Raw genomic sequence first — 27272 nt, 5'->3', positions numbered from 1 at the left:
CTACTTAGTACAGGAATACACTTTGAGAAGGTGTACAAAATCCATACAAAATTCATGTTGCACATTTGTCACAATAAAGGAGACAGACTGCAGTGACCAACTCCCTTTAATCTTCTTATGTAAAGCAAAGGTTTACCCAAAATCAACAAAAAGGATGAGACCAGATTTCTGTAGACTAATTTTCTTGCACAGTATGTATGCAGTTTCTTTCTACTAAATTATGAGAAAACTGTCTTGCACATGCATGCATTATTTGATGCCTTAAAAAAACAGACTAAAAGCAAAAAGCAATAAATTCTCACCAGATATACAGTACCAGTAAATAAGCATATCACTAGGCTGTTATATAAAAAGCATATAAGCATTATTTTAATTAGCAAAGTTTTATATATTTATATTTTGGGCAGTTTCATTCTGCAAGCTGTGCTTAGCAATATCCATTAAATTCACAAGAATACTGACATTTGTTTCCAATGAATTTTGATTAAAAATTTACCTACCAGTCTTCAGTATTTGAAGTATTATTCTTTGGTTGTCACAATCAAAGTTATACACACTGTCATTGGATTTTACTATGTCTTTAATGGTAGTTTCAAAATGCTGTACATTAGTTCTTGTATATATGCATTTCTGAAAGCTTTGCAACGTACACAAGTTTGTGATCTACTTAAGAGATACAGGATAGGACTTTCTGATAAAATTTACTTAACATTCTTAGTTTGTTAGTGAATGCTCACATTAGGAGGATTTTGGACTACTATTTCCAAAACATGTTAACATGATGGAATAAAAACAGGAATTTACAATAGATAAAGTGTATTGTATGCTCAATACACTGCAACAAGGGAACTGATTACAGAATGACATTCCCCATATTTTTTTTATTTTGAACCTAGGAGTTGTTTCGGTATTACTGGTAAAATGACAATCCAAAGAAATGTGATGACAAACAAGTATCAGGTTTGTTTGCACTATGCCATACAGTAAACATTATAACATTATATACTCAGAATAAAAAAAATAAACAAATCAATCATAATGGCAACAAGTTAACAGTTATTAGGAAAATGTATTTTTAGTAGGTGCACTGACATTTCATTGAATAGACATGACAATGGTATATTCATCATGCCGATTAACACTTGTGATCAACAGTTTCTATACCTCATAGCTTGTGTGACCACTGTGCATTGTTGTAAGCAACACACGTACTTCAGCAATGCATGCTTTGCACAAGGTAGCAAATGCAGTTGTGGAATTTTCTGTAATTCTTATTGTAAAGCCTGGACAAGTATGTGCTTCTTCAATTGGTCTCTGATCCCCAGATGCCACACATTATCCCAGCTCATTCCTCAGCTATTTAATGGGGTTTACATCTGGCTATGTCATAACTGCTCTCAGAGAAATCTGTTCTTACACGAATTACAGGAGCACGTGAGTCGTACTGCTGCGGTGTGGTCATATTAGGATGAAGGCCAGTAAATGAGGCAGAATTTGATCATGTAGTGAGGTTGTCGGTCAATAAATAACTACAAGTTCTGTAGCAACTGAACCCTCCTTTCTGTCTCTAAGGAGACAGGAAGGAGACTTGGATCTCCCCACTGACTGGTCTTTTGTATACACAAATTAGCATATCATTGTGCATGGTCTAGTCGAAACCTTGTGTGCACCCAGGTGTTGTTCAAAATTACTGATGTCATAAAGATGTTCTTTTAATAATCATGACGTTTGGGTTCCTTTCTGTGTTTTTCCTTTATTTTTCTAAAAACACACATCATATATCAAAGAACATTTAATTCATGGCAGGTGTGAGTCAGTTTATTGTGAAAGCTATTGCAATAATTTTATACTCGAGTCAGCAGCTTGAAGCCAGATGACATCTTACATGTCCTTATCAAATTTATGTTAAGTTTGTGTTAGGAAAAAAAGATTGGTAGTTACTGCAAAAATAAGAATATGAGATAAGATAACAGAACTGTTATGAATGAGACCAAGACCAAATGCCCCAAAGCCCAGGACAAGGCCATGCATGACCTTGCAAGGTCAAGAACAAGACATCACAATATAACCTTCCGACAGGCTAAGACCAGAACACAAGACTCCATTTCTGTCAAGTGTGAATGTCTATGTAAGAAAGAAAACGGGGCACGTGGCAAAAAGAACTGTGGATGTTTGAAGCATGTTGTCGATGTTATCCTGAAACAAGAAAACCTTAAAATCATCTTTGGAACAAAGAGTTACTAGCAACCAAACAAGCAAAATGAATAATTCACAATAATTCATAATCTTGTAAGAACCCACGATTACAGAGATCTGCTGTATTAAAAGGAGCACCCCCCAAATACAATGGGCTAATTTACATTTCCCACACCAATCCACTGTATGAATACCTGCACCAAGCCTGCATGATGCACAAGGCCCAGCTATAAAATGTGGGTGTCCCTGTCTCTACTCTGCTTTGTACTTGAGCTGTCATACATTTTTAGTCAATGCTGCCTATAGTCAATTGATCTGCATATGTGCAAACTCCAAAGACATGTATTTGAAAGAAATCAAGAGTACCATGTTAGATAGATAACTTATTCTTGGCCAGGGCCACTCACCATACATTTTTCCTTCGTCTGAGAGGATGATTTTACGGCGCCCACATGGGGGGTAGATGGCCAGAGCTTCCTGGAAGCTCTGCTCAATATCTGGGCTCCACACACCCTCTGCGTCACCGTCCATTGTTTTGTCCAGCCCATCACCACCATCCTCCCGCCCCTCCTCTGGGCTGCCGTTCGCGCTCCACTCGTTAGACGCAATGGTGGCGGCTCCTCCTGGGCCCAGTACTGAGCCCTGGACAGAGGACTGCAGAAAGAGAGATAACAATTGTTTGCTAGAGCAAAGATTCCAACTGGCACATTAATCTCAAAGGAACCTAGAAGCTAAGCAAGTCTGGGTGTGGGAGACCTCCAAGGACCATCAGTTTACAGGTGTAAGTGGACCCACTTAAGGAGCACTGTTCCCTCTGGACTACAATTTCCAAACCAATGCATTGGTCAGGTGACCTACACTGTGGTGTAAAGTTTATAAAGGTGCCTTCTTTCAGATGAGAGGGTAAAAAGGGATTTTCAAAATTTGAAGATGTAAAGTGAAAGATTCCAAGGCATTGTCCATGCAGAGGTGTGGACCTGTCACTCTGGACTTGGACAATCACGATACCATAAATTAATTTAATTTACTGTTTAATACTCTTTAATTCAACTGGTGAAGTACAGTCGACTTGTAACTTATGTGCTCTCTACTTATGCGGTCGCAGCTTTACTCTGTCAGCTCCGGAAAACAAAAAAATATATATTTAAAAAATGCTTTATTCTCTGATAAATTCGGTAAGCATGCCTGCGTTAGGTAGGTAGTTAGCCCATACGGTCGTCTTATACTTACATTTAATATCTTGAATTACTGTAAGAGGTTAGTAGGAGAATTTTAACAGGCTTATAGGGTAAAATTTGACTATATGCAAATTTGGCTTTACGCGTTACTCAGAATCCCTAACCCCTGCAAGTAATGAGTTGACTGCAATTATCTTACTTCTTAAGCTCACCAGGAACATAATACCTGTCACACAGGTGGGGGCTACAGGAACCTTTGAGAATAAACACATTATATAAATCAAACAATTATAATTATTATTAGCATGAGTTCTAAGGCCATTCCTATAACACTAAACTACTTATAAAGTCTTTAATGATTTGTGAAAAATAGAATTCATTTTTCATTAAGTCTAAGAAAGCTCATCTTAAAACAACCTCAGAGAGCACACTTCAGTTAATGCTAAAAAATGCTGTAAAAAATGGATGTTGGGGTATTTACTGAACTTAATCCCCAAAGAAATCCAACAGGGAATAAAACTGATTTTCCTTCCAAAACAGTTTGGGTTAAAATTATTAAAACAACATGGACATGGGATGTATAAAGTGAAACATTAAAAATGCAAATATACTAAGAGGTATTAACTATACAACAAATTTATATTGGATTAGTATTATAGTACTATAGTAGTATAGTATTTGTATTATAATGCCACTCTTTATACATCCAAAATTGTTTTTTTGGTTGGTTTGGCTGACTTTAATCCCCTTTGCCCTCCTCATGATTACATTTTACAATACAGAAATAAAAATTCATATCTCTGTGTGGAGAACAAGTAACTATAAAGCTGATCTTCTGCAAATTTACAAGAAATGACCAATTCAATAAAACATTCCAGGTCAAAGGGGACTTAGTAAGTTGTGACTCACCGAGTTGGAGGAGTATGATACTGCCATTTGTGGTGATAACCATTGTGGCTGTGAACTATGATTCATTTCTCTAGAACTATGATGAAAATATTTGTTTCCACATGGGATTTGGAAGTACAAGTGTGTCTTCCTTTTAAATCACTTTTTGCATTACAAGCCTCATTCTTCTCAGCCACAACATCCACAGACCCCTATACACTTTACTTGGAAAATGTAAATCAAAGGTGTCAGGTTTGTGAACTGCAAGATATTAAAAAAGAGGTGGTTCCGGAAACAAATACTAATGGAACCCCCATTTGTCTCCAGCATACTTCCCGGCTGCATTAATAACAGACCAAAATGAGACTCCCTCTATCCTTTTAAACATCACTCTCAACTAAATAAGTTTGGTAAAGTAGAACAAAATACATTTGGTTGTAATAACAGAAAGGATCCACAGTGTGGAAGAATTTTTTCAAATTATTATATTTTCCAAACAGCATTCAACAAGTATTTAAACTTTTCCAGTATGCACAGAAGTCAATTTAGAGAGAACTTTTTTTATCATTAGTTTGCTTTAACGCAGAGATGGTACTCTTGAATATAAATCTAAGCTTTTTCTTCGATCTTTCCCAAGAATAATTTCACACAAATTAAAGACAATAAGGCTCTGCATAAGAATGAAAATCTTGAACTCTTGTTTCATTTTATTTTTTTAAGTCCCTGAACTTGCCAGATGACAAATGAATCTTAAACATAATAAAATAAAGTTAAAAGAGCCAGCTAATGGGCACACACCACAGTGAATTTTTGTGGCTGTGGAAATTCTTCCCATTGTGGTTTTGTTACTGCACAGTCTAGTTAAGTTCTTAAACGTATTTTTCAAACTGCTTTATTGACATGGAGAAGTCTGAGTTACTTCCGAAATTAGAAGTTCAACCATAATCAGTGTTATGGGATATATAAAAACTTTTCCTTTACTTAAATTCAGTCTGTGTTAACCAAATTAAACAGAGAAGCTCTTAATTTGAATGTCTGTTGGTGCAACTGCAGCAGTTACTATGAAACCTCGGCTTCATAACGAAAGCAGAAAATGTGAAAACATTAAATTAATGTCAATAATAATTCATTCAATCTTACATTTGAAAGCCCTAATAACAGCCTTAAGAGATTGTACATTCATTCGTACTGTGATATATTATAGGCATTTGTTTTTTAGAGCTTGGTTTATAAAGTGTAAAAAACAAGATGAAGCCTATGAATAATTTAACAAACATCCAATTAACATGCATACATAAATAAGGTAAAAACCTGATAAATCTATTAGTGGTACATAGTACATAGTGACTTCAGTCAAAGAAGCCTTTAATCTGGAACAAAATGTTGGATTTACTTTAGACCTTAATCTTCCATGAAAACAACAATCAACAATCAAATAATAACATTTTACAGCTATACTAGCACAGAAATTATCTGAAAAAATCTTAACATGGGAGCAGAATCTAAAAATTCAGGATGCATGTTAGTACAGAGTGATAATATTGGGATCTGCAACAAATCCACAGCAAATTAAGGGATCTTCCAAACAGTCTGTTGTTAGGCATAGCAGAGCTGGGATTAGGAGGCTTCCAAACACCACTAGCTGTCTGGTTTACCGCTCGGCCTTATCAAAGCCAGCTACACTGGTGTTTGTGGCACAAGGAAATTCACACCCAACACAGCCAAAGCCACAGAACATCAGAAGAGAAAGACCATCCCACTACAGCATCACCTATCTCTGACATACCGCTGCTAGGGACACCCAGAAAACGCGGCCTCATTCTCTGACAGTTTGGGGATCATTTTAGCAACATGTACATACTACAGCTTTACAATCCTTCCTACAATTACTTGTTAAACTGGATGAACATAGCTCAGACATTACAAGAAATTAAATAATCCTATGACATATTTTACACTTATTAAGATGGTATTTAAACAGTGATGACACTGCACACGTTTTGACTGTTATTTGAATCATTTACATAGCACAACATCTCCTTCTGTAAATGCATATAACAGACAAAGCTTTGTTTTGCTTTTTGTCTTTGCTTTACTTTCAACCTATATTTAGTGTGGAGAAAAAAGGTTACATCACTTCACTTGGATTTAGATTCTAACCTGAAAGGTGCCCAGAAGAAACAGACTCGTTACCTGTCACATCTAAATGGACAATTCAAGTTTAGTCTTAAAAGTTCAAAATAAAAAAAATATGCATTTTAGCAAGGCATATTGGGCTTTGAAATGAAAAAATAACAACAGTCTCTTTTGTCAAGAGCTGCAATAAATCAACAACACTGAGAACAAGACTAAATTTCCAGACATCTCCTTATTAAGAAACTGTGGTGAGGTTGCTTTTTCTCCTCTAGCCTCTGGGAGCTCCATAATGTCACCCAGACAATCCTCCACTTCTCCCCCTCCTACTCCCCTCCCCCCTTCGTACAGAAAGCCTCTGCCCAAATAAGGACAGGAGTCCAGGGAAGTTGTATGAAGGGGGGGAGAAGGGGGTGGCTTGACCAATTTAGGAGTCCACCAGAAAACACTGGGCTTGTTCCTGGAGGTATGCAACGTCTGCTTCTAAAGCCAGACACGGCCATCCACACAACATACAAGAAAGGACAGACTGATCCACTTTTAAGCATTCCCTTCACAATTAATCAAAGATATATTAATGAAAGCTTTTCCTGTTTCTTTAAACTATGGACTCAATTTACTTTACTTCTTTATGCCATGTAATACAATGTTATAAACCACTTTTGATATTTCTTTATACTTTAATCACTTTATCAAAGAGGTTTTATCAAACATATACATACCAACAACACAAAGTGAAGAAATGTCTTCATTTAAAGGGATATTTTGGAATATTTTTTTTTAAAAAGAATAGACATGCAGCTAAATTAAACAGAATAGTTCTTACTGTTTTGTAAGCATGGCCCATTATTTGGACTTTTGCTGAAAGGGCAACATCAATTTTGAATATTGATAAGTTGATAACATTCTCTACACAGTTCAAATCACACATCCTGCAGAAACCTCCTTCTAAATGTGTAAGCTAATGCTTGTAATACAAGACGTACAGTGGTGTAGAAAAAGCCATGAGTATTCTATGATGAATATGGTGCCATTAGGACAGAATTTTAAAAACGTAAAACCCTACAACCTGTATGTTAACGAAAAGCCAAAGTTCTACACTTAAAGCTTCCAAATACAGGTATCAATAGTGTTTCTGAAAAGAAGTAGATCTTTATTTCCAGTTATTTACAACTGTAGTTATTTACTCTAGTATGTTATCTGCTAGCTACTTGCACACATTTCTCTTATGCATCCTGTTCTATTCTCAAAATGGGAAGTTCCATTTCAGCAATCTGATGAGACTACATTATGAAATGCATTTTATTATGTTTCTTTGCATTTACAAATCAAAGCCCGGTTCCTTATTGTTTCAAAGAAACAAAGGGTAAAATTATTAAAACACCAACAAATCATGTTGACAGTCCAGTTTGCTAAACTCAACAGTGTACAACAGCCCTGTTTAATTTTACACTACAACAGACACCCCGGGTGTCCGTTTACGCTGCACTTCCTCCTTTCAGTCTTCACTGCCACCCAACCCAAGACAAACCCGCTCTTTATTTATGGCCTGACTTGTTGACATTTCCCAAAGGCTGTACTTGCTGGTTGGTACAGGCATCCTCCCCCACAACACAACACCTGAGAGTTTATACAAAGAGAATGAGTACCAAATACTTGGTGGAAATAACAAACAAAAAATTAAAATGTATCTTGTATGAAACTATACAGAAAGCACAGATGTGCAAGATGCTCTGTCATGACTCCATTCATTGCTGTCCAGTTTCACAAAACTCAAAGTAATACAAAAACCTTTTCACATCACCTTTTTGTACTATGAAAGTGCAACTTTTTTCAGTTGTGAGAAAATCATACACTTCAATTTGAAATTGTGTGTAAAGACAATGGCAAGGGGACTCCATGAGCAATGATCAAGTGGACAGCCAACTGTAAACTTTAGTTTTTACTTACTTTTCTACCGTAAGGAGCTAAAAACTATTCAGTGTTTCAGATTGTACAGTATGGTAAGTGAACGCCTGCTAAATTGACCTGCTACATATTCAAGGGATGAAGTTCAGGTTTTACTGATCCTGTCAATTTTTTTTCTTAAGAAATAGAGATACTGCTACTAAGTAGCAGAGCCAGAAGAGTGGAATGTTCCTTAACATAGGACATTTTGTTGTTCTACCTTCTTTTCATTCAAAATGATAAAATAACACTTCTCTTATTTAAAGGGGGGAAAATATTAATGTTTGAAAAGCTGACACACAAGTACCACAGTATAGGTCCGTTCCAGTAATTTTTATAGACAGAAAACTTTTACAAATGAAAGGGGGGGAAATAAAAAAAAGCTTCAGGAAAGCTCAGAAAGCCACCCATCAGCAAATGCCAAGCAGAACTTTTCCTGGAGTCCAGTGTTCCAGTGAGTGTACTATTCTCTTTTCAAAGTGTCTCTTCACGGCTTTCTGCCTCTCAATCGGAAAGGGGTACACTCACTGGGCTGCCGGCCAGGAAGCTCTTCACAAACTGCCCACTGGCAGTGCATTTACTGAACAGTTTCAGTTTACAAAACAAAAAAAAGTAGAAAACCAAAACTCAAAGTAAATAAGCAGAAAGAGATAGGGGCCACAACCGCAGGCCAGAACAGACTTAAACCACAGTTCTTTGTGAAATACGAGTACAGTAAAAGTGTAAATCTTAAATACAATTTAGTCAGGTCCTATATAACTGTTCTGATCTATATACTGTACCAGCTACACCAACATTTTTCTTTCACAGGAAAAGCGTCAGTGTAAAACACTTAAATCAAAAGGTTATGACAACCGGAATATTTGCATAACGTATAGTAAATCTGTAGTGCAAAACAAAGATGTATAAGAGCCCATAAAGGCTGACACTAACCAACATTACAGGCTTTAAAGACAGTTTTTCCCCATAAAGACCTATGTATATGTACATATATTTGACAAATATTTAAGTCATCTTAATCTTCAAGGCACAAATAATAATTTGTTAATGTAAAACCATCATCAGGCAGCTATAAATACATGGGGTATAGAGACTTTAATTCATGAGAAAAGTTTTGCTTAATTTTTTTAAGGTATTTAGAAGTAGTCTCTAGGCTTCAGGATTGGAGCTGGTCTAGTTTTATCACTGGCTGGCAGGAGACCAAGAATATTCCCTCGAGGTAGAACCCCCACCCCACCCCCATGCAGACAAATGTGCACCCCCTAGAAAAAAAAAGAACAACAGACCTCTAACTGGAGAGGCAGCTGCTGGCTTAGGTCAGATTACAGATAAGAAGGACATTTTAGGCCCAGTTGCCGTGACGGCACCACAGGGAAGGGTGTTCCCACCCTGCACTGACAGCTACAACAAGAACAGTAGAACTATGTCTCTACCAATCACTTTCAGAAAGATGTGTTAGCATCAGTATGAGTCACACTTGCACTACTGTTAAAGGTGAACCAAGGGAATTATAATATCTTTCTGCTGGCAGAAAAAAAAAACATTTCCTTATGAAAGAGCTAAATGGTTCCCAACCCTTGTGTTATTCTTGCTGTCAAACATTTCTTTTAATCACTGTAGAACAACAAAAATTAGAAGAAGGTGAAGTTTGGTGCTAAAGGATTATTTATGAATCTTGAAAAAAACCTGTGTATTCAACCTCACATATAATATTGGCATACTGAACACGGGTTTGGGGAAACAATGTCTGATTTTTTAAACTAAGCGGCCGACATATGGCTTCAGTTCAGATCGACTAGAAACCTCTTGACATGCTGCCCAAGAAGTCCGAGAACTGGGCCAAATGCCTTTCAGACTTGTTGGATAAAGACAGAAGATGTGATACAATTGTAAAGACATAGATTATTCCACATGACACCCTTAAAAAACCTCAAATTTGAAATTCAAAGATGATTTCACATTTTCAATCAGCATTAACTTACAACAGACTTGGCTGAGTTCTTCTGAAACATTTTCATAGCCTATGCAAAATGATAAATCACAGTTTTCACCTAAGTCTTTGGTCACTAAATATCTATGCAACTTCACGCAACAATCAGACAAATGTGAGAATGCATTCTTTGAGGTCAGAGAAACTTCAACCAGCAATGAACAGCTTTTCTAATATCCATGTTATTATAAGGCTTTGCAATCTCTATTACAATCTGTACTGTAGTCATTTGTGATAAAGGCACCTTTTGCACACACTCCCCCCTTTAACTTGAAGAACCAGCCACTGAGATAGAGCATTGGCCACACCTGAAAGCTGCATCTTCTGAAAGTTGCACTGCTACCTCCACTTCAAGTTTCCTACCCTTGTAATCCTTCAGTAAAAAGGCTCACAAGGCAGGCAAACTCTCAACACCTTATAGTTCAATTTAATTTTATATGGTTTCCAAACATAAATCATAAATCAACTACAAACATCAATTCAAAACATAAATCAAAACATTTTTATACTACAACATTTGCAATTTATTGCAATTTTTATTAAACAATTGGGAATTATACAATTCTGACAAAGAAATAACTTTCACTTTTCTACATACAGCTAATTTGAAGTCGTTACTAATTTCTATTTGATTGTTGAAATAAACAGTGAAAAAAACAAAGGCAGGATTTTACAGACCGCTTACTGTCAAATGCAAAGAAAAAACAACAAAAAAATAAAGAAGTACATTCTTGATGTTAAAGTGACTTAATCCTTGTGTTCTCTTCTCTTAGCATTGGAATGGTTTAACGTTTTACTTGTTAAAAGAAACACGTTTTCAAGAAGCTGTTTAATACTAGTTCTGTAAATGCATTATAAAGGAAGTACAGACAAGACTTCTTTCTCTTAACTACAGAAATGTTCAACATTTTATGCATGTTTCCCTTAAGAATTCTTCATTATCCATTTTTTTAGTGCGTATGCACAAGCTTTTAAAGATTAAAGGTGAAAAGTTACTGGTGGAAGTGTGATGTTGCCTAGTGTTCTAAATATTTAGTATTGTTTAACTGTCAACCAAGGAGATGGCACTCAAGAATGTACTTAACTACCCCTGCAGTTCAAGGAAATAAAATCACACTGTTTTTTGGCTCCATACAACTGTAATATCCTGGCAGTATTGCTTAAGCAAGCCCGTATCAGTCTCAAGTGCTCTATGCCTCCACCCCCTTCTACTCACATCCCTCCCAACTCATGTGCCCCCCCCCCCCCACCCCACAAAAACACACCATTGCATACATCCCCCTTCCTCAGTCTGTGCTTGACTATAATAAATTCTCTCCAGCTCTTCCAATAACTTCCTCCTACTTCCGTTTTGGCACAGCGCTCAGGAAACAATCAAAGTCGAGAGCGAGTGCGCAGCCAGACAGCTGCACAAAGAGGCGCTCACATTCGGATGGGTTACTCCAGGCAGAGACTCAGGCACAGGCACGGTGTGTCTGTACACACAGACATATACAAATTAATAACAATAATAAACTTTTAAAACATCTTTAAAAAAATCTCAAAATACTGTACAACCCAGATTGAAAACTCAGATTTCCCAATTTGATAAAAATATGTGTATTTCACAATAACTGCATAGGAGGAGAAGGCCTTGTCACCCAAAGTCCATAGCCATATTCAGGGAACAAATAAGAGACTGGCTTCAGAAGACAGCAGGGCATAGCCAGTGTAATTTATCTGGAGGCCAGGTTTAGAGAGATATTCCTTTAAGTCTCAAAAAAAGAGCAATATTTTGAAGTCTAAGCAGAAAGTCAAGGAAAGTCAGCGCAGGGATTTCAAAGCACAGGTTACATGTTCTTCAGCATACAGGAGTTTTTGTAAGGTGTTCTTTGACAACTCAGCATGTATTGCATTATTATGGCTATTATGGTCACCTTGTAATAGAATGGATATTGCTGCTCTGGGATCAATCCAAAGAAAAGTAACCTAACAAATTATTGGGTAGAAAGGAATTACACTGACAAACTCAAGAAACCAATATTTTTTTAACCCGATACAGCTATTGAAAAGCCTCAAAGATACTGACAAAGTCAACAGATTTGAAAATTGAGTTGATACCACACAGAGAACACAAATGAAAACAATGGGTAAACGCATTTAAAACTTATAACAGGAGATCATTCTTTATACAAAGGGATGTGGATGTCTGCAACAAGACATACCCTGATCTTCTGCCAGAGAGATGAGATATTTTGATCATTCTCCTACTATCAATTTAAAAAGCAGTCTTTGGTGAGAATGAATAAACAGCATACAGTAGTTCCTTTGCCGAGGGCATTTACTGAACAGATAACTAAGAACACTAGACATTTTTAATTTTAGCACAAAACAATGTGCATAATGCCAGTATAGATATGTAAAATGCAACAAGCCAGTGACTGTGCAAGACCAACTCAAAGGCTTAGGTATGGCTTAGATATGATCCAGTTAAAAACAAAAACGATGCTTTCAATCACAGCAGATCAAAACAGAACATTTTTCCAGTACATTCTGTCCTACTGGACCGCATGCTATATAACCAAACACAATGCAGGATTAATCTATCCAAATGTATGATGGCTCCCATGGCCTTTAACCAAATTCAAGAATAATCCCCCCAAGGTTCTCAAACGTACAGTAAATCTTGGTAAGGGCCATGTTCTGTACCACGACACAACTAAAACACAGATTTCATGTGAGTAAAAAACTGATATAATCAGTGCCTTTAAAACATTTTTCACAGACTGAAAATGTCAGGGATTCGTTTAATTCATTTATTGGAATACCTGAAAGATTTAATTTACGTCATCGAGTATAAGGCATGTATTCGTTCTTTTCTAATAACTGGCAAATGATTCATCACAAAATACTAGCACCAAATAGAAGCTCAACATAAAAAGCGTGTATTAATAACCCTGCAAATGCACACACTGATTATTCTTCAGCATTATCCAGGAAATCAACCTTTTGCTTTGCCATTTAAGTGCTCACTACACAGGAAAAACAACTGCATGTGTGCACGTGTGAATTCAGGGAACTAGTTAACTACAGAAGTGCTATGCTCAAATGAAAGCAGAGCAACACAAACTAATCAGAAAAACAGATTTACATTCAACATCTTCCCCTTTCCTCCTTTTAACTTTGCACATATAAATTGTCCACAACTGAACAACCTCATGCCCCAGTACAGTATATTTATGATAGGAATCATCGTGATCTGTTGTGGGAGGCTGGAAAAACAAATGACATCACAAAACCAGGGCCCATCTGTTGGTCTACCTATCACTGACCAGGGCAGAAAAATATACAAATGTTTTCCCTGCCTTTAAGAACAAGAACCAGCCAGACACACCAGTATCAGCAATACACCAACATAAATTTCAACAAAATCCATTAAGTCTTGGAGAAACTCAGAAGCCTTAGAGAGGTGAGACAATAATCAAGTAGCATGATATCATAATTATGGCTACTGATCACCTATAGGACTACAGACAAAATGTGATTGTTTTTTTTGTAAGCTGCATCTGGTTGCGTTGAAACAAAAATAACTTTTCTTTAGACAAATTAAACTAAAAGTTAAGCTATTTTTATTTAAACATCTCTCACATACACCGCCCATACCTATTACAATGAATGCCCAATTATTCACACTTGAAAACACTTGTAAATCTGAACAATTAGTAATGAATCCAAACTCTCAACTAGTGAAATATTGTTCTTAAAAGGACAACAATGCATCTTCTTAACAGCTACACACACACCATAAAATTGTACATTTGTTTGGTTAAGCTCCTTATGCTACCCGCACACTCATTTGCCCAGCCCAGTCTGTTCTGTCAAGGATAAACACTGCTGTTAGGGCAGTGGGAGAAAAGGGGTGGAATTTGGCTGAACACTGTTTCTACAGAGAGGAATCGGCCACACACATTCTCAGAAACAGAACCTCAGAGCCAATGTTATTCAACTCTTAAGTAAGCCTTTTTGAATGTTTCTAATTTCTTAAACTATATTAAGCCAATATTTCTTAATCTCGTCGTTCATCTTTCCTGGGGGAACCTTACTGATGCACTTTTAAATTGTAGCCATATTACAAAAATAAAGAACAACTCAGTCTTCAGAGTTAATATTTTTATTTGTTACAAAGTACTTTTCACAATTAGAGAGATTGTTTATAATGTTTCTCCTGACCTCTCTCCAACCATGAAGCGATTTCAAGGGGATTTCTTAACTAAGAACCACCACGCAATAAAGTTTTGTCCGTGTTGTGTTGTAGTTGCACTCCAAGCATCCAGCACTACAAACCTGACCACTAGAGAGCTCCACGTAGATGATATTAAGATGGGCCAAAATCCAAAGATCACAGAGGAGGGAATGTAGAAGCACCCTGCTGTGATTAGACCAGCCAACCAGATACATTTCTCTTGCTCTGAGAGACCCATATTCTAGTCATCATCTAACAGGAGTACCCAGTGAGTGTCAGGAACATCTATCCGGAATAATGAATAAAGAAAAAGACTTTTCAAAACATAACTGGACACCCCAAAACATGATATTCTCTACAAGGGACTACATTGAAACGATACTGTCTACAGTTCTGTGATCATGGATCATTCAATAATTAGCAATTTTGGAGGCAGAATTGACTGTACATTTTGAAAAATTTCCCAGGAAACAGCTTCATCAGAACCATTCATAGTCACCACTGCTAAGATCTGGTATGAAAAGCTGTAATAAAAAACATAAGAGAAAGCCAGTCTCTTCATTTTGTCCCTCGTGGGGAAAAAAAAGATTATGCATTTGTTACATAGACAGCCTTGTAGTAGTGACACATGCAGAAAGAGCATAGTATATCCCATACTGAGAACTGCAAGTTCTGGAACCAGTGAAGATGATCCTTATTAAAAATAGTTCAAGTAGGTAGCCATGTCAGCTTGTGTAGGTTGCAAAGGAACAAGTTTAGATCACTTTATTAGCCCTATACAATTTCTTGCGTTAGGAATTTGTCTTTTCACATACCCCAGCTAGGGAAGGAGAAGCCTGGGGTCAGAGCGAAGGGTCAGCCATTTATACGGTGCCCCAGGAGCAGTCGGGGTTAAGGGCCTTGCTGAGGAGCCCAACAGAGTAGGATTCCTCTCCCGGCCACGGGATTTGAACCGGCAACCTTCCAGCCACAGGCACAGATCCTTAGCCACAGAGCCACCAATCCGCCCAAGTAAGGGTTTATTCCATGCTGAAAAGAGAAGAAAAGAAACAGAAGTTTCTTTTCTTCTGTTTTCAGCATATAATAAACCTTTTTAATTGTTCCTCATTAAAAATATGTTGGAATGTGAATCCCTTTGTCACACCATTGTAAAAAAAGGAACTGCCTGTAAGGCAGCAAGGGAAAACAGCTGAATGGACATGCCATGTCTTCTACAAAATCATAGATCTTTTTTAATGAATGCCAGTTCTTAATTTTGTAATTAATGAGTTGAAAACAATCTAAAATATCTAAGAGATAATCAACACAATGAACATAAAACAGCAGAAATACAATTTAATACTTGGCTTAGTCAGCTCTCACAGACATTTCCCAATGTAGAATGGAGAATTTAATATGCGGTGGCTTCCTTTTCCATATACAGTAAATTCCAAAATTCTAGAATGCAATCTATCAAAATACTCAAGGACATATGGGAAAGGAATTACAGAACCAAAAAAGAAAGGAAGATGATTAATTTTTAAGTTACAATTACCTTCAAGTTTGAAATAACATATAAAGGGTCAAAACCATTATAACTTCAGGAGCCTCTCAAATTACTCAATGATACTGTTGGAAAATCCAAATTTACTGGTTGTTTCTATATAATATCTCCAGCTAAATGCTTCCCATTTCTAGGAGTCCCTCCAAAATAACATCAGGAATGTTGTAGAGGTTTTAATGTAGTTTTGTATAACATCATTTAATTGGATTTCTATTTTTTAATATAATGATTAAAGGTATTTAAAATTTTGTAGCACTCCCTGGGATGCCTTGATATTAATGGTGTTATATACAAATACAGTTGTAATATATTTACAGATAAAAAAATCAAAATGCAAACTGAACTTAACATTTCTTTTGAAGTCACATGTTAGCTGAAGGTGGCCAATAATGAAGCAACTCAATCTGTACTTTTATGATCCATACTTTCTACCAGGTAGCAGATGTTTTCTTCTGTAACTTTTTTTCTTCTCATTTCTCTTGTATAGCTGTGTATATATGTGCTGGTTTCTTGACCTCTGAGCCCTAGATGTCATGTTATCACATCTCATCCAACAAATGTTCAGAGTTTCATACACAGGTTATCTACAGCATAACTATCACATTGCCATATCATCCCAAAAAATTTTAATACACAAGTTGAATAAGGATGCACACTATCCTGCTGCTATGTTGTCATGAAGTATGAACCAGCAGGAAGGGCAGCAAGTGACATTCCAGGATGTAATCAATTTAGATGTAGTCTGACTGCCATCAATTACTACAAGCAGAGTTCTAAAACTACTAACTCCCGCCAAGACCACAACAGCTAGACCTACCCTCAATCTCAGCAATATGTTGTCGTTTATGGAATGACACTTCAGTCTAACCTCCAACATAATGATGACACAAAGGCATTGTAATAAGATGAGAAATTGGTTATTTTTTACATATGATTTCTTGATAGACTTGACATTCAACAGATTAAATGACCTCAGCACCTGTGCCCAAACTACTTTCTCAATAATTAGATGTTTTTGTTTTTATGCAACAGTTACTGCAGTTCATCAAAATTACACAAAAAAAACAATGTCCAAAATCCACATATTATTTTTCCTAAAACTTTACATGCACAGGACAAGCTTTTTTTGATGATTAGTATGAAGATATATTTCATTACAAATTTGTCAGTACAGTATTCCTGAATTCCTGTTACCAGGAAAAGTTACTTCTTGTATACATCAAAACTGGTTTCAAGCAGTTTAATCTCTCATGCAACAATTTCTGTCAAGAACCATAGTTTGCATCAATAAATAATATTGCAAATGTTTTATTCAACAGTTGTCAAGAGCTTTTCACAAGGTCTATTCTATAATGTTTAGTAAAGGATAAACCATTTTCAGCAAGTCGTATTGTCTGTCCTTAAAGATAGTTGGAAATGGCTGCAGTTACTCCCATCACATGGACAAACTACCACTCTAAATCTACTTAAAAATGTCATGTTCAGTTTATTCATGACATCCTTCCTTCCAAGTGCCTTCAAAATCATGTTAGAACACGTGGTTATATTTTAGACATTGGTTATTTATGTAACCAATTTAGGTACAAGGTACAATGGTAATAAAATATGATACATTAGTGACAAAGAGCCTTTAAAAAAGTAAATTTAAAGTAAACTCATTTAAATTTATTTGGCAATGTTTTAGTACATACACCTGAAGAAGGCTTCACAGCCGAAATGTTGAGTTTTCTCTCTTCTCAGTATAGAATAAACCTATTACTTGTTCCTTTGTATATTAAATTTAGTCTATTATTGAAATGGAAAGAATAATAACAGTTCCCTTCTATAAATAATAAATAATAAATATATTTGTGGAAACTATGTAAAGATGATATAGAAACAAGTTCAATGGAAGCTCTGGGACTACTGCAGTACAGTAGTGCTATAGACTCCAAAATGTAGGTACTTCTCTGATAAGGAAGACTGTTCATATTCATTTGTCTTGTTCATTCATTCCAATCCATTAGCTAGCTGTGAAACATCTTTAAATGTTTAACAACACAGTAGTTGCATGCTTTGATACTGTACTTTATAGTACAGACTTTTAAGTGAAAAATGAAAAGTATGTGAACCCAATAGGTTGGTCTGTATTCTCATAACTGTTACACCTAAAACATCTTAGACATAAAAAGGTCTTTAAATAAATCTTAAAAAATATGGATAACAATTAAATACTGTATATAACCCAATACATATAAAAGATACATTTGGATTAATTAACAAAATGATCCAACAGAAAACGTATTTGCATGAATACATATGTGAAGACTTAGGTTCAGGTTCAACAACGACTTCAACTAGATGTTTCCTGTCGCTCCTGTTTCACTGTAGTATCAGTTTCTTGTATCACATTATTTGAGTTTTGGCCTATAACAGAACTGCTTCAAGACTGTGACATGTTCATTGCCTGAACAGCTCACTTCAGGGCCTGCCACAACCTTTCAATGGGGTTTGGTCCTAAATTTTAATTGTCAATCAATTCAGCCATTCTGTTGTACGTCTGAACCATTGTTTAGTTGCATGGCAAACTTTTGGCTCAGCTGACAAATGGATGTCCTTACATACTTTTCCAGAATTAGCAAAAACAAGCAAGCTGTCCAGGTCCTGAGCCAGCAAGGAGCCCCAAACAATGATACTCCCACCACTATGCTTGAAAGTTAGGATAAGGGTTCTCTGTTGAAGTGCAATATTTAGTGTCCCCACACGATACATTTCTAATTATGGCCAAAAAGTTTAACTGTCCAGAGGACATTCTTCCAGTAGTCTTGGGGATCGTCCAGGTACTCTTTGGCGAACATGAGAGGATTGGCAATGTTCTTTTAGAAAGCAATGGTTGTTTCCTGGCTGTTTTCCATGAAATCCATTCCTGTTTCATTTTTTCCTGACTTAGTGGTAATGTTACTCTGGGCTTTTTTCTGACATTCTGAATGATTTCCCATGTTACTCTTTGGGGGACCTTTGTAGAATTTCCTTAGTAAATTCACCATGGTCTTGAATATTTTTCATGTATAGACTGTCAGATGGTGGATGTATGAAGCCAAACATGCATAAAAATGCATAAAACATTTAACCAACTCTCTTCTCCAAGTCACATAATTACTTGATTGGAGTCCACCCGTGTGCAGTTGAGGTGTTTCACATGATTTCAGAATAAATACGCCTGTGTCTGGGAGCTTCCCCACTTAGTTAGTGCATTTACAAGGAAACACTACACCATGAAGACCAAGGAACATTCCAAGCAGATCCGAGACAAGGTTCTCGAAAAATACCAGTCAAGGCAAGGATATAAGAACATTTCCAAGGCACTGAACATACCTTGAAGCACAGTAAAGTCCATCATTAAAAAACTCAGAAACTGTGAATCTGCCCAGAACTGGCCGTCCTCCAAAACTGACTGTCCAGGCAAAAAGAGCCGTAGTAACAGAGCCCACCTAGAGGCCTACAGCAACTCTAAGAGTTACAGTCAACCATAACAGAGATGGGAGAAACAGTGCATGAGACAACAAGAGCACACACAATTCATAAATCTGGCTTGTACGGAAGGGTGGCAAGAAGAAAGCCTTTGTTGAAAAAAACTCATATCACACCTCGGCTGGAGTCTGATTAACTTTTGGGCCTCAATGCTAAGCGCTATGTTTGGCACAAACCTAACACAGCACATCACACTGAGAACACCCTAACCCTAAGTACAGAAAAATCCTGGAGGAAAATGTGCTGCAATCCACAAGAGCACTGGGTCTTGGAAGACGATTAATCTTCCAACAAGACAATGAACTGAAACATACAGCAAAAACCACACTGGAGTGGCTTTAAACTAAAAAGGGCCACTGGAGTGGCCCAGTCAAAGTCCAGACCTCAATCCAATTGAGCATTTGTGGAATGACTTAAAAATTGCTGTTCACAAACGGTCCCCATCCAACTTGATGGATAGCAAAACGCAAGCTTGGAAAGTTTGGATATTAGTGTTCATGATATAACATACATTTTTTTTGCTTAGCAATGCAATGGAACCTTTAAAGTTGCTCTTTATGACAATTATTTTATTGTAATTCTTCAAACAGTAACAGTGGCCTCCCTATCTGTATCCAGCATACCAGATGTAAGTCACAATGCTTAAATCTTTAAATTTAGAATGCTTAATATTTGATTCAAGTAGCATTTTGGTTCTTTGAAAATATGCAATCTTCTTTTATACCAAGCTTGTAATAGAACTTAAATGATCTTTCAAGTTATCCGCAAAATTCTTCATACCCAGGTATTAAAAAAATTAAAACCTCAAGTATTAGAGATGGGAAAATATTTAATCACTCAGTTTTAATCTGATTCATAAATACCGATTCCAGTCCTGTGCTACACAGCAAAGCAAAAGTCTGTCTACATTGCTGTGGATCAAAGATGTTTTCTTTAAAACAATATAAGAAAAGATATCAACACCATGTTCAATGCTAAAGTTAAACATAAAATATCAAGAAGGAAATTGAATTTTGAATAAATAAAGTGGTCAGACAATGTGGGCATATTAAAAGTCATGCTACATCACAGGACTAGTATCCTGCAGAAACAAACATCACACAAATAACTTGCAACTATATAAAGCAATGACATCACAGAATATTGCAGCCATACTGGCAGTCTTCTGCAAAGGTACACAGCCAAACCTTAGATATCTCAGTCCCTGACCAATTAAATCTACAAATATAAAAGCAAAAGTCAATGATGTTGTGCGATATAAAGAAGGCAAAAGTTTTAAAAACATCTAGTGGCCTTGAAAAGCAGAAATTAAATTACTGAAAACTGATGCAATTTTGGAGGACTGCAGAAAATGTAAGTTTCTTTCAAGAAAGTTATTGTACATTATAATACATTTGAGAAGATGCCTTAAAATTATGTTATCACATAGATTCCTTTCAGAGATTCCAGAGAGCAGCAAGACTTATTCCAGGGTTAAAGAAACTTTCAGTTTCAGTAAAATATGTCTAAGAGGAGATCTGATAGGTCTTTACAGTATCAAAGCTGTTTATGTTAAGTTTGGGCACATAACTGAAATATTGTAAAAGCTAATTTCACACCATTACTCTAAACACCTTTCACACATACAATCATACATATCATACAATCATACAAAATTCTGATGTTTGTACAGTGAAATAACATGTACTCATGGGCTGAATGGTCTGTTCCCATCATTAGCTTTCTTGTGTTCTCATGTCATGTTTATTTGTGTCAATTATAATCTAAAAATTTAGATGACAGAGGAAAGAGGAAAATTCAGTTGTGAAAAGCAAAATTCACCCAAGCAAAATTTCCTTAATAAATTTGTTGGGATAAAGTGAACTGCTTTTCATCACTGAAACTCAAACAGAAATCAGTCTGAAGCAAAACACCATGAAGAAATAATTTGCTTTGATTTTATGTTGTTTACTTTTTGGAAGAACTGGCAGGCTAAAAAAAATGAAAAGAAGTCCACAACCACAAGAAGGAGAATGTGATTGCTTAATTACACACTGCTGAGCTGCTGTGCACTGTGTCTTTAGAAAAGCAGCAATGCAGATGCACCATCAAGGTTGGAGCGGGTGGGAATTAAACGAAACCGGAGCAGTTGATAAATAAATAACACTAATAAAAGAAGCAAAATCCCTGAGTAGCAACAAACCACTCCAGGCTGTACAGTGAGTTTAGTCATCTATTTTCAGCTCAATCCAACATACCCTTGAGCTCACAAACCAAGGCCAGAACTAACAGTGGTCCTACTTCAGCTTTAAAGTGTTGGAATGGATATCTAAGCATAAAAACTTACCTTTATTTTATGTCCTTAGAAAAACTTGCTTACATCACAACATGCCTTCAGCCATCCCATACAAACAGATAGCTTTAATTCAATTAAGGTCCCCAGACCCCAACCTACCCCCTCTGTAAACAGTGGATATTTCTTCATTCTTATTACTTAGTTGTCACAAACCTTCTTTTATTTAAAGATGGGGATGATAACTGCTGACTAATGTGCAAGCAGTGTTTATATTTTAACCCACTGAACAGATGTAGGCTTTCATGAATAACTGGTGAGTATTTTTTATTTATATTTTTTCGACTAGAATTATCTGGTTTGCTTTCTAATTAATCATATATTGTCCAATTCAATGTCTAACATTTTTCTTTAGCAGTAGCATAATATGCAATTTTTCCATTTTTGTTAGTATACTGTTAAACCTTTTGTCAGAGACTGACAAAAAACAGACAGGTGAGAATTGCCATTTTACTGCTTGGTCTCTAAGAAGCATACATATATTAATAGACTAAAAGGTATCCTCTCAAGTTTTATATAATACAGGCTTCTTTAGTACAGCCTGTTCCCATAATCATTAACAGTTTTTCAATTGTGATACAGTATTTTACAAAACCACAAGGCACTGCCTTTAAGTTTTCAAGGTAATGCAAATTACAAGGAGACAAACAATTTCTTTTCACTGTTAGAAACCTATTTTGAAACTGGAAATTCCTGTCTACTCTCGCTCAACAAGTTTAACCAACAAGGCAGTTTTGATCTTAAAAAGCAAAGATGTGCTATTCAAATGAGAAGTATTTAGTGATTTATACATTATAAAGGAATGAAAAAAACATCTGTGTTTTTTCTAGTTTGAGTGCATATATTCTGTTCATTACTTCAGTACCCTTCTCAGAGTATCAGGAACAACTGGAGGGACATTGGCTTAAAGGACTGTCAAAGACATATACATTTTTTATAACAGACTATTATTCTTTTGCATATGGTATACACAACTTAAACTCAGTGTAGAGGTCAGCAGTGAGATGGGCAGGCGGCACAGAATCAGGGTTATACAACAACTAAAACGCAATTCTAAGGGACAGCACAAGCACACAGCTATGATGATGAAAGAGAAACTACAGTAGGAAAGCCATCAAATTACATACCTATCTAACTACAGGCCACAGCGCTTAAACCTAGAGCATAAGATATATTTTGTAATTCTTTGGACAAACGAATAAGTTATTCACAATTTAAGTTTTAAGAAAAATATGACAATTGTCTCAAAAGCATACAAAATCAGGAATAACCGTACTACAGTCCCCTTTGCTAACAGTCTGAGCAAGGTGTTTGTAAATTTCTAGATTATGCATTTGGTCACATTTTAGCCATAATTGATATGAATGGATGGAACTCCTTAGTAATTTTTAACTAATCTATTAACATAACCAGAGATTGTTTTATCTTAACCAACAGCAGTGCATAAAAGTTAAGGATGGACATTTTAATACCAGAATACTTCATAACTTAAAAAGCAATTCGTAATATACTGGGCATTGCTTCACAAGCTACAGCAATCAAGTGGCAACTACACATTTATGGAACATATGAATATCAGGTTTACAAAAACCATCATTGTTACAATATTATAATGTAATTTCAAAACATATTGATGTATCAATTTGAATATAATTGTAGAAATACAAATACTTCAGTTTCGATCAAGACAATTTCTGTCAGGTTTTATTATGTAAGAACATTTAACAGAAGGTTTGTGTTGTTTAAGAAGCTGCACTGCAAACTTGTTTATCTGAGCAGAAAGTAACTTTCAGCACAAACTCCCTGAAACATCTTGTTCTGGAACTGAATAAAGCTGCTCAATGTGGGCTGACAATGTAGGACACTGCATTTGTGCGTTTGGAGAGATCAGTCACTGTGTTTATACTATACAGTGCCAAAGTTGGACAACACAAAGTTGTTGGATGCAATTCAGACAGATTTACTTCCCTGAATAATTTGTATCTTATGAAAGCTTCTCCCTTACCCTGAAATAAAACTAAAAACCATCACTGGTTATCTTCACCTGTGAGATACAGCATTGCATGAATCACTAAACTGTTTTAAAATCTATATTTTTCTGATATTGACATTCTGACTGTGTATATCAGAATAACATTTACCCAGCATCCATCCATGTTTGAACCGCTTCATCCCGTACAGATCTCAGAGGAGTCAAAGCCTTATCTAGCGAGCAATAAGCACAAGAACGGAACGCCAGTCTATCGCAGGGTTACACACACAAACACACACTCACACTAGGACTTATTTTCCCAGAAGCCAATTAACCTACCAATATGTTTTTGGATTATGGGAGAAAACCCACACGAACACAGGAATAACATGCAAACTTCATGTAGATAGCGCCCCAGGAATTAAACCCAGGGACCCAGTTTTGCAAGGCAGCAATGCTGACCAGTAAGCCAACATACCTGTTTTTCATGATGATTTACTTAAAATTTCACAGCACTAATTAAAAACATGAACAGAATAAAGAACAACTTTCATCCCAAAACTCTCCTAAAAAAATGTTTCATACACACCCATTATGTTGACCTCCCATTAAAAAAAGACGTTTTAACATGATTAACACTTTTGTATGAAATGGAACGACACCAAATAATCTGCATATTTATGTCATCGGAATATAAAACTGCTGACCTTTCAGTCTGTACTTATTACTAAAACCTTTATTTGACACACCACTGTTTTACATAATTAATAAAAACACAAAGTAATACCAATAATACAGTAGGACAAATACAAAAAACTTCTATCAAATGTATTCTCTCCACTACAGAACTCATATATAGCTCTGGTTGACTTTTCTGACAGTATGCTTTGTGTTATACAGTGAGATTTATTACAGCATTTTAAATAACCTCTTCAATTTTTTGTTGATTAGATATATTGATCATTACAAAACACGAGGAAGCTGTATCATGTAGTGACATAATAGGGCTGTAAAGGAGTTCTGTAATGGAGATACCACCGCACAAGAAACGACTGCCTATTGTTCAAAATAAACCTCCCTCTCACTCGAAGCTAGCTTCACAAATCCATACCGGGCACTTCCAAGCTATTCTGTCAACATGACCAAATCATCTGGGATAATTATATCTTGGCTCTTTGTGTTACAATATACTAATACCATGGCATACAACACCACTACGCCTCAGCATCGGGGTGGCCCTGACTATTACTTTTTTTCAGATTAAGACTTTTTTTATCCCCCCCTCGTCTTAAACATGTTGAACAGGCACACGTATTTTTTCTATTTTAAGATACAGTTTCTCATGTGCAAGAGTTTTTCCCCCTCAACAATACCTAGTTATCAGTATTAAGAAAGCCGCATCTGAAGTAGATATAAATCATGTGTTAGAGTGAACGGACTTCCAATCGGAACAAAGTCCCGTCCAACACGAAAAACCTATTAACTGATCCGGAGGTTTATCTCTTTTCTGCAGAAAAGCTTGGCAAAAAAAAAACCGACAGCCTGAACGAGAGTTCTGTGTAACAAAGTCTCTGGAAAAAAACGTTTTAACTTTGTTTATGAAACGTTTGAGGTTCATCAAATTCTGACCACATTATTATTATTACTATTATTATAACAATGTCACTGAAAACTTTTATTGCTTGTTACAATAAAAAACCGAGGCAGCAGAACAATGAGTCATCACAGATGCTGCGTTCAAAACCAGACTTCGGTCAACATGATTTTTAGTGCATATAAAACATCAAAGATTTATTGAAAGTATATCTGATAATGTAAGCTATTAGTTTATTGCAGGTATTTCTACGACATTTGCTTAACTTTGTGGTTTAGTATGAAGAAATGTGCTCTACTTAAACGCACGTTCTAATAAGGTGTCCTTACCTATAAAAACCAACTGCAATTAAAATATTGGGTTTATTGAAGTAATCCTCCTGCTGACTTCTTATTTTACGTTCTCCCTTTAGTCAATCCCGGGGTAAAAAAATCAGATCCCCCACAAAAAGAACGTTTGGAGAAGTTTGAAGAAAGTATGGATGCGCGTCCTGGAAGCTGCGCGAAAAAAGAAAGAAACATCATGTTCAACTTCTTAGCGGTTTCGACAAAGGAGGAAAAAATAAAACAAAGCACACGTAGAACCAAAGTTTATTTTAGAAGACTGCTAAGCAATGATTTCCTGCACACACTCAAACAGAAAGAGGCACACAAAAAATCAATCCTATTTATTTTCTTCCCTCCCCAACTTAGGGAGTTCCACGGAAAAATGCAAAAAATGACAAAGATCTGAAAACTTCACCAAGCGAGCAGCAACTCTGCGTGAAAACTTCAGTAAAACACTACGACAAAGGAAACATTTAATAAACTCACCTTGAAGGACTTTGCTTCTCCTAACTCCAACGTGAGTTTAAAGTTTATGTAGAGACTGTTTATTTTTCAGCCGCTTTTTGTTTTCAATAAATATTTCTCCGGGTTTGACAGTAAAGGTGGAATGTGAAGTATGACTTTGGTATGAAATCAACGCAGGACACTGGAAAACGAAGAAAAAAACTTTTAGGGAGGAGCGATCTGTGGACGTCAATCAACAAAGTTGGGGGCAGATACTTTCTTGAAAACTCCACCCCTATAAGTTTCAAAATTATTCACAGGTATGGGCATAATTCTGTGTGTACGAAGTTAAAATATTACAGTAACAGAGTGTAAAGGCTTTTAAATGCGGCGTGTGGTGTACTTGCATTTCCATTAGAATCGATTGAATTACACATGGTTTTTCACATTAATATTTGCATGATTCACGCAGCTCCTTTGTTCCTCAAGACTTTGCTAGTCTACACTTTAGCCTGGATTGCCCCTTTTTCGATATTGGTAAAAATTAAAGCAGAAACATCATAGTAAGATTATCGACCTCTGATTATCCCTAACTAAATTCTTTAATTTACTCTGGAAAACAACACGCCGTGTAACACGATCTTGAGGCTTAACATGAAATCGAAAAGCTCCCAATAGAATAGTGGCAGCATTTAATGCAAGGACGACAGTACAAACTGAAAATAACTTCTCATTTGTAAATTAGTTTTTCCTCTTCCATTGAAACATTTCGAAATGCTCTGAAGTTCTTAAACTGCATGAATAGACATATATATTTTAACTTTGCTGAAAGTAAAGAAAAAGTTGCAAACCAGAGGACATCAGGCCCATCAAACGTCACATCCTTAACCTCAAATATATCTGCAGACTTTAGTCTCTATAGTCAAGCAAAACTGATTTATTTCCCTTTCGTATAATTCGTTTTTGTCAGGTAGTATGTATTATATAATGTCATATA

General features: G+C 36.2%; 1 protein-coding gene across 7 annotated transcripts in view; it reads right to left on the bottom strand.

The window, feature by feature from the left end:
• tead3a (TEA domain family member 3 a) overlaps positions 1-26497 on the bottom strand; it is a 96210-nt gene extending 69713 nt beyond the window's left edge. For 4 of the 7 annotated variants that reach the window (XM_088920805.1, XM_088920807.1, XM_088920808.1 and 1 more), the window contains exons 1-3: positions 26318-26461; positions 25835-26002; positions 2604-2850 (exon numbers count right to left, since the gene is read on the bottom strand). In XM_088920805.1, the coding sequence (XP_088776931.1) occupies positions 2604-2727 (124 nt within the window). In that variant the 5' untranslated portion in view covers positions 2728-2850; positions 25835-26002; positions 26318-26461. Of the gene's footprint in view, positions 1-2603; positions 2851-25834; positions 26003-26317 lie in introns of all 7 variants that reach the window. The other 3 variants (XM_088920809.1, XM_088920811.1, XM_088920806.1) reach the window with 2 other exon arrangements.
• Positions 26498-27272: the final 775 nt, after the last annotated feature.

The sequence above is a fragment of the Atractosteus spatula genome, chromosome 7 (genome assembly GCF_055471065.1).
Source record: "Atractosteus spatula isolate fAtrSpa1 chromosome 7, fAtrSpa1.hap1, whole genome shotgun sequence".
In the NCBI taxonomy this organism is placed as follows: Eukaryota; Metazoa; Chordata; class Actinopteri; order Semionotiformes; family Lepisosteidae; genus Atractosteus; species Atractosteus spatula.
Note: the sequence above shows the minus strand (reverse complement) of the source record. Positions and strands in the feature narration are given on the sequence as shown.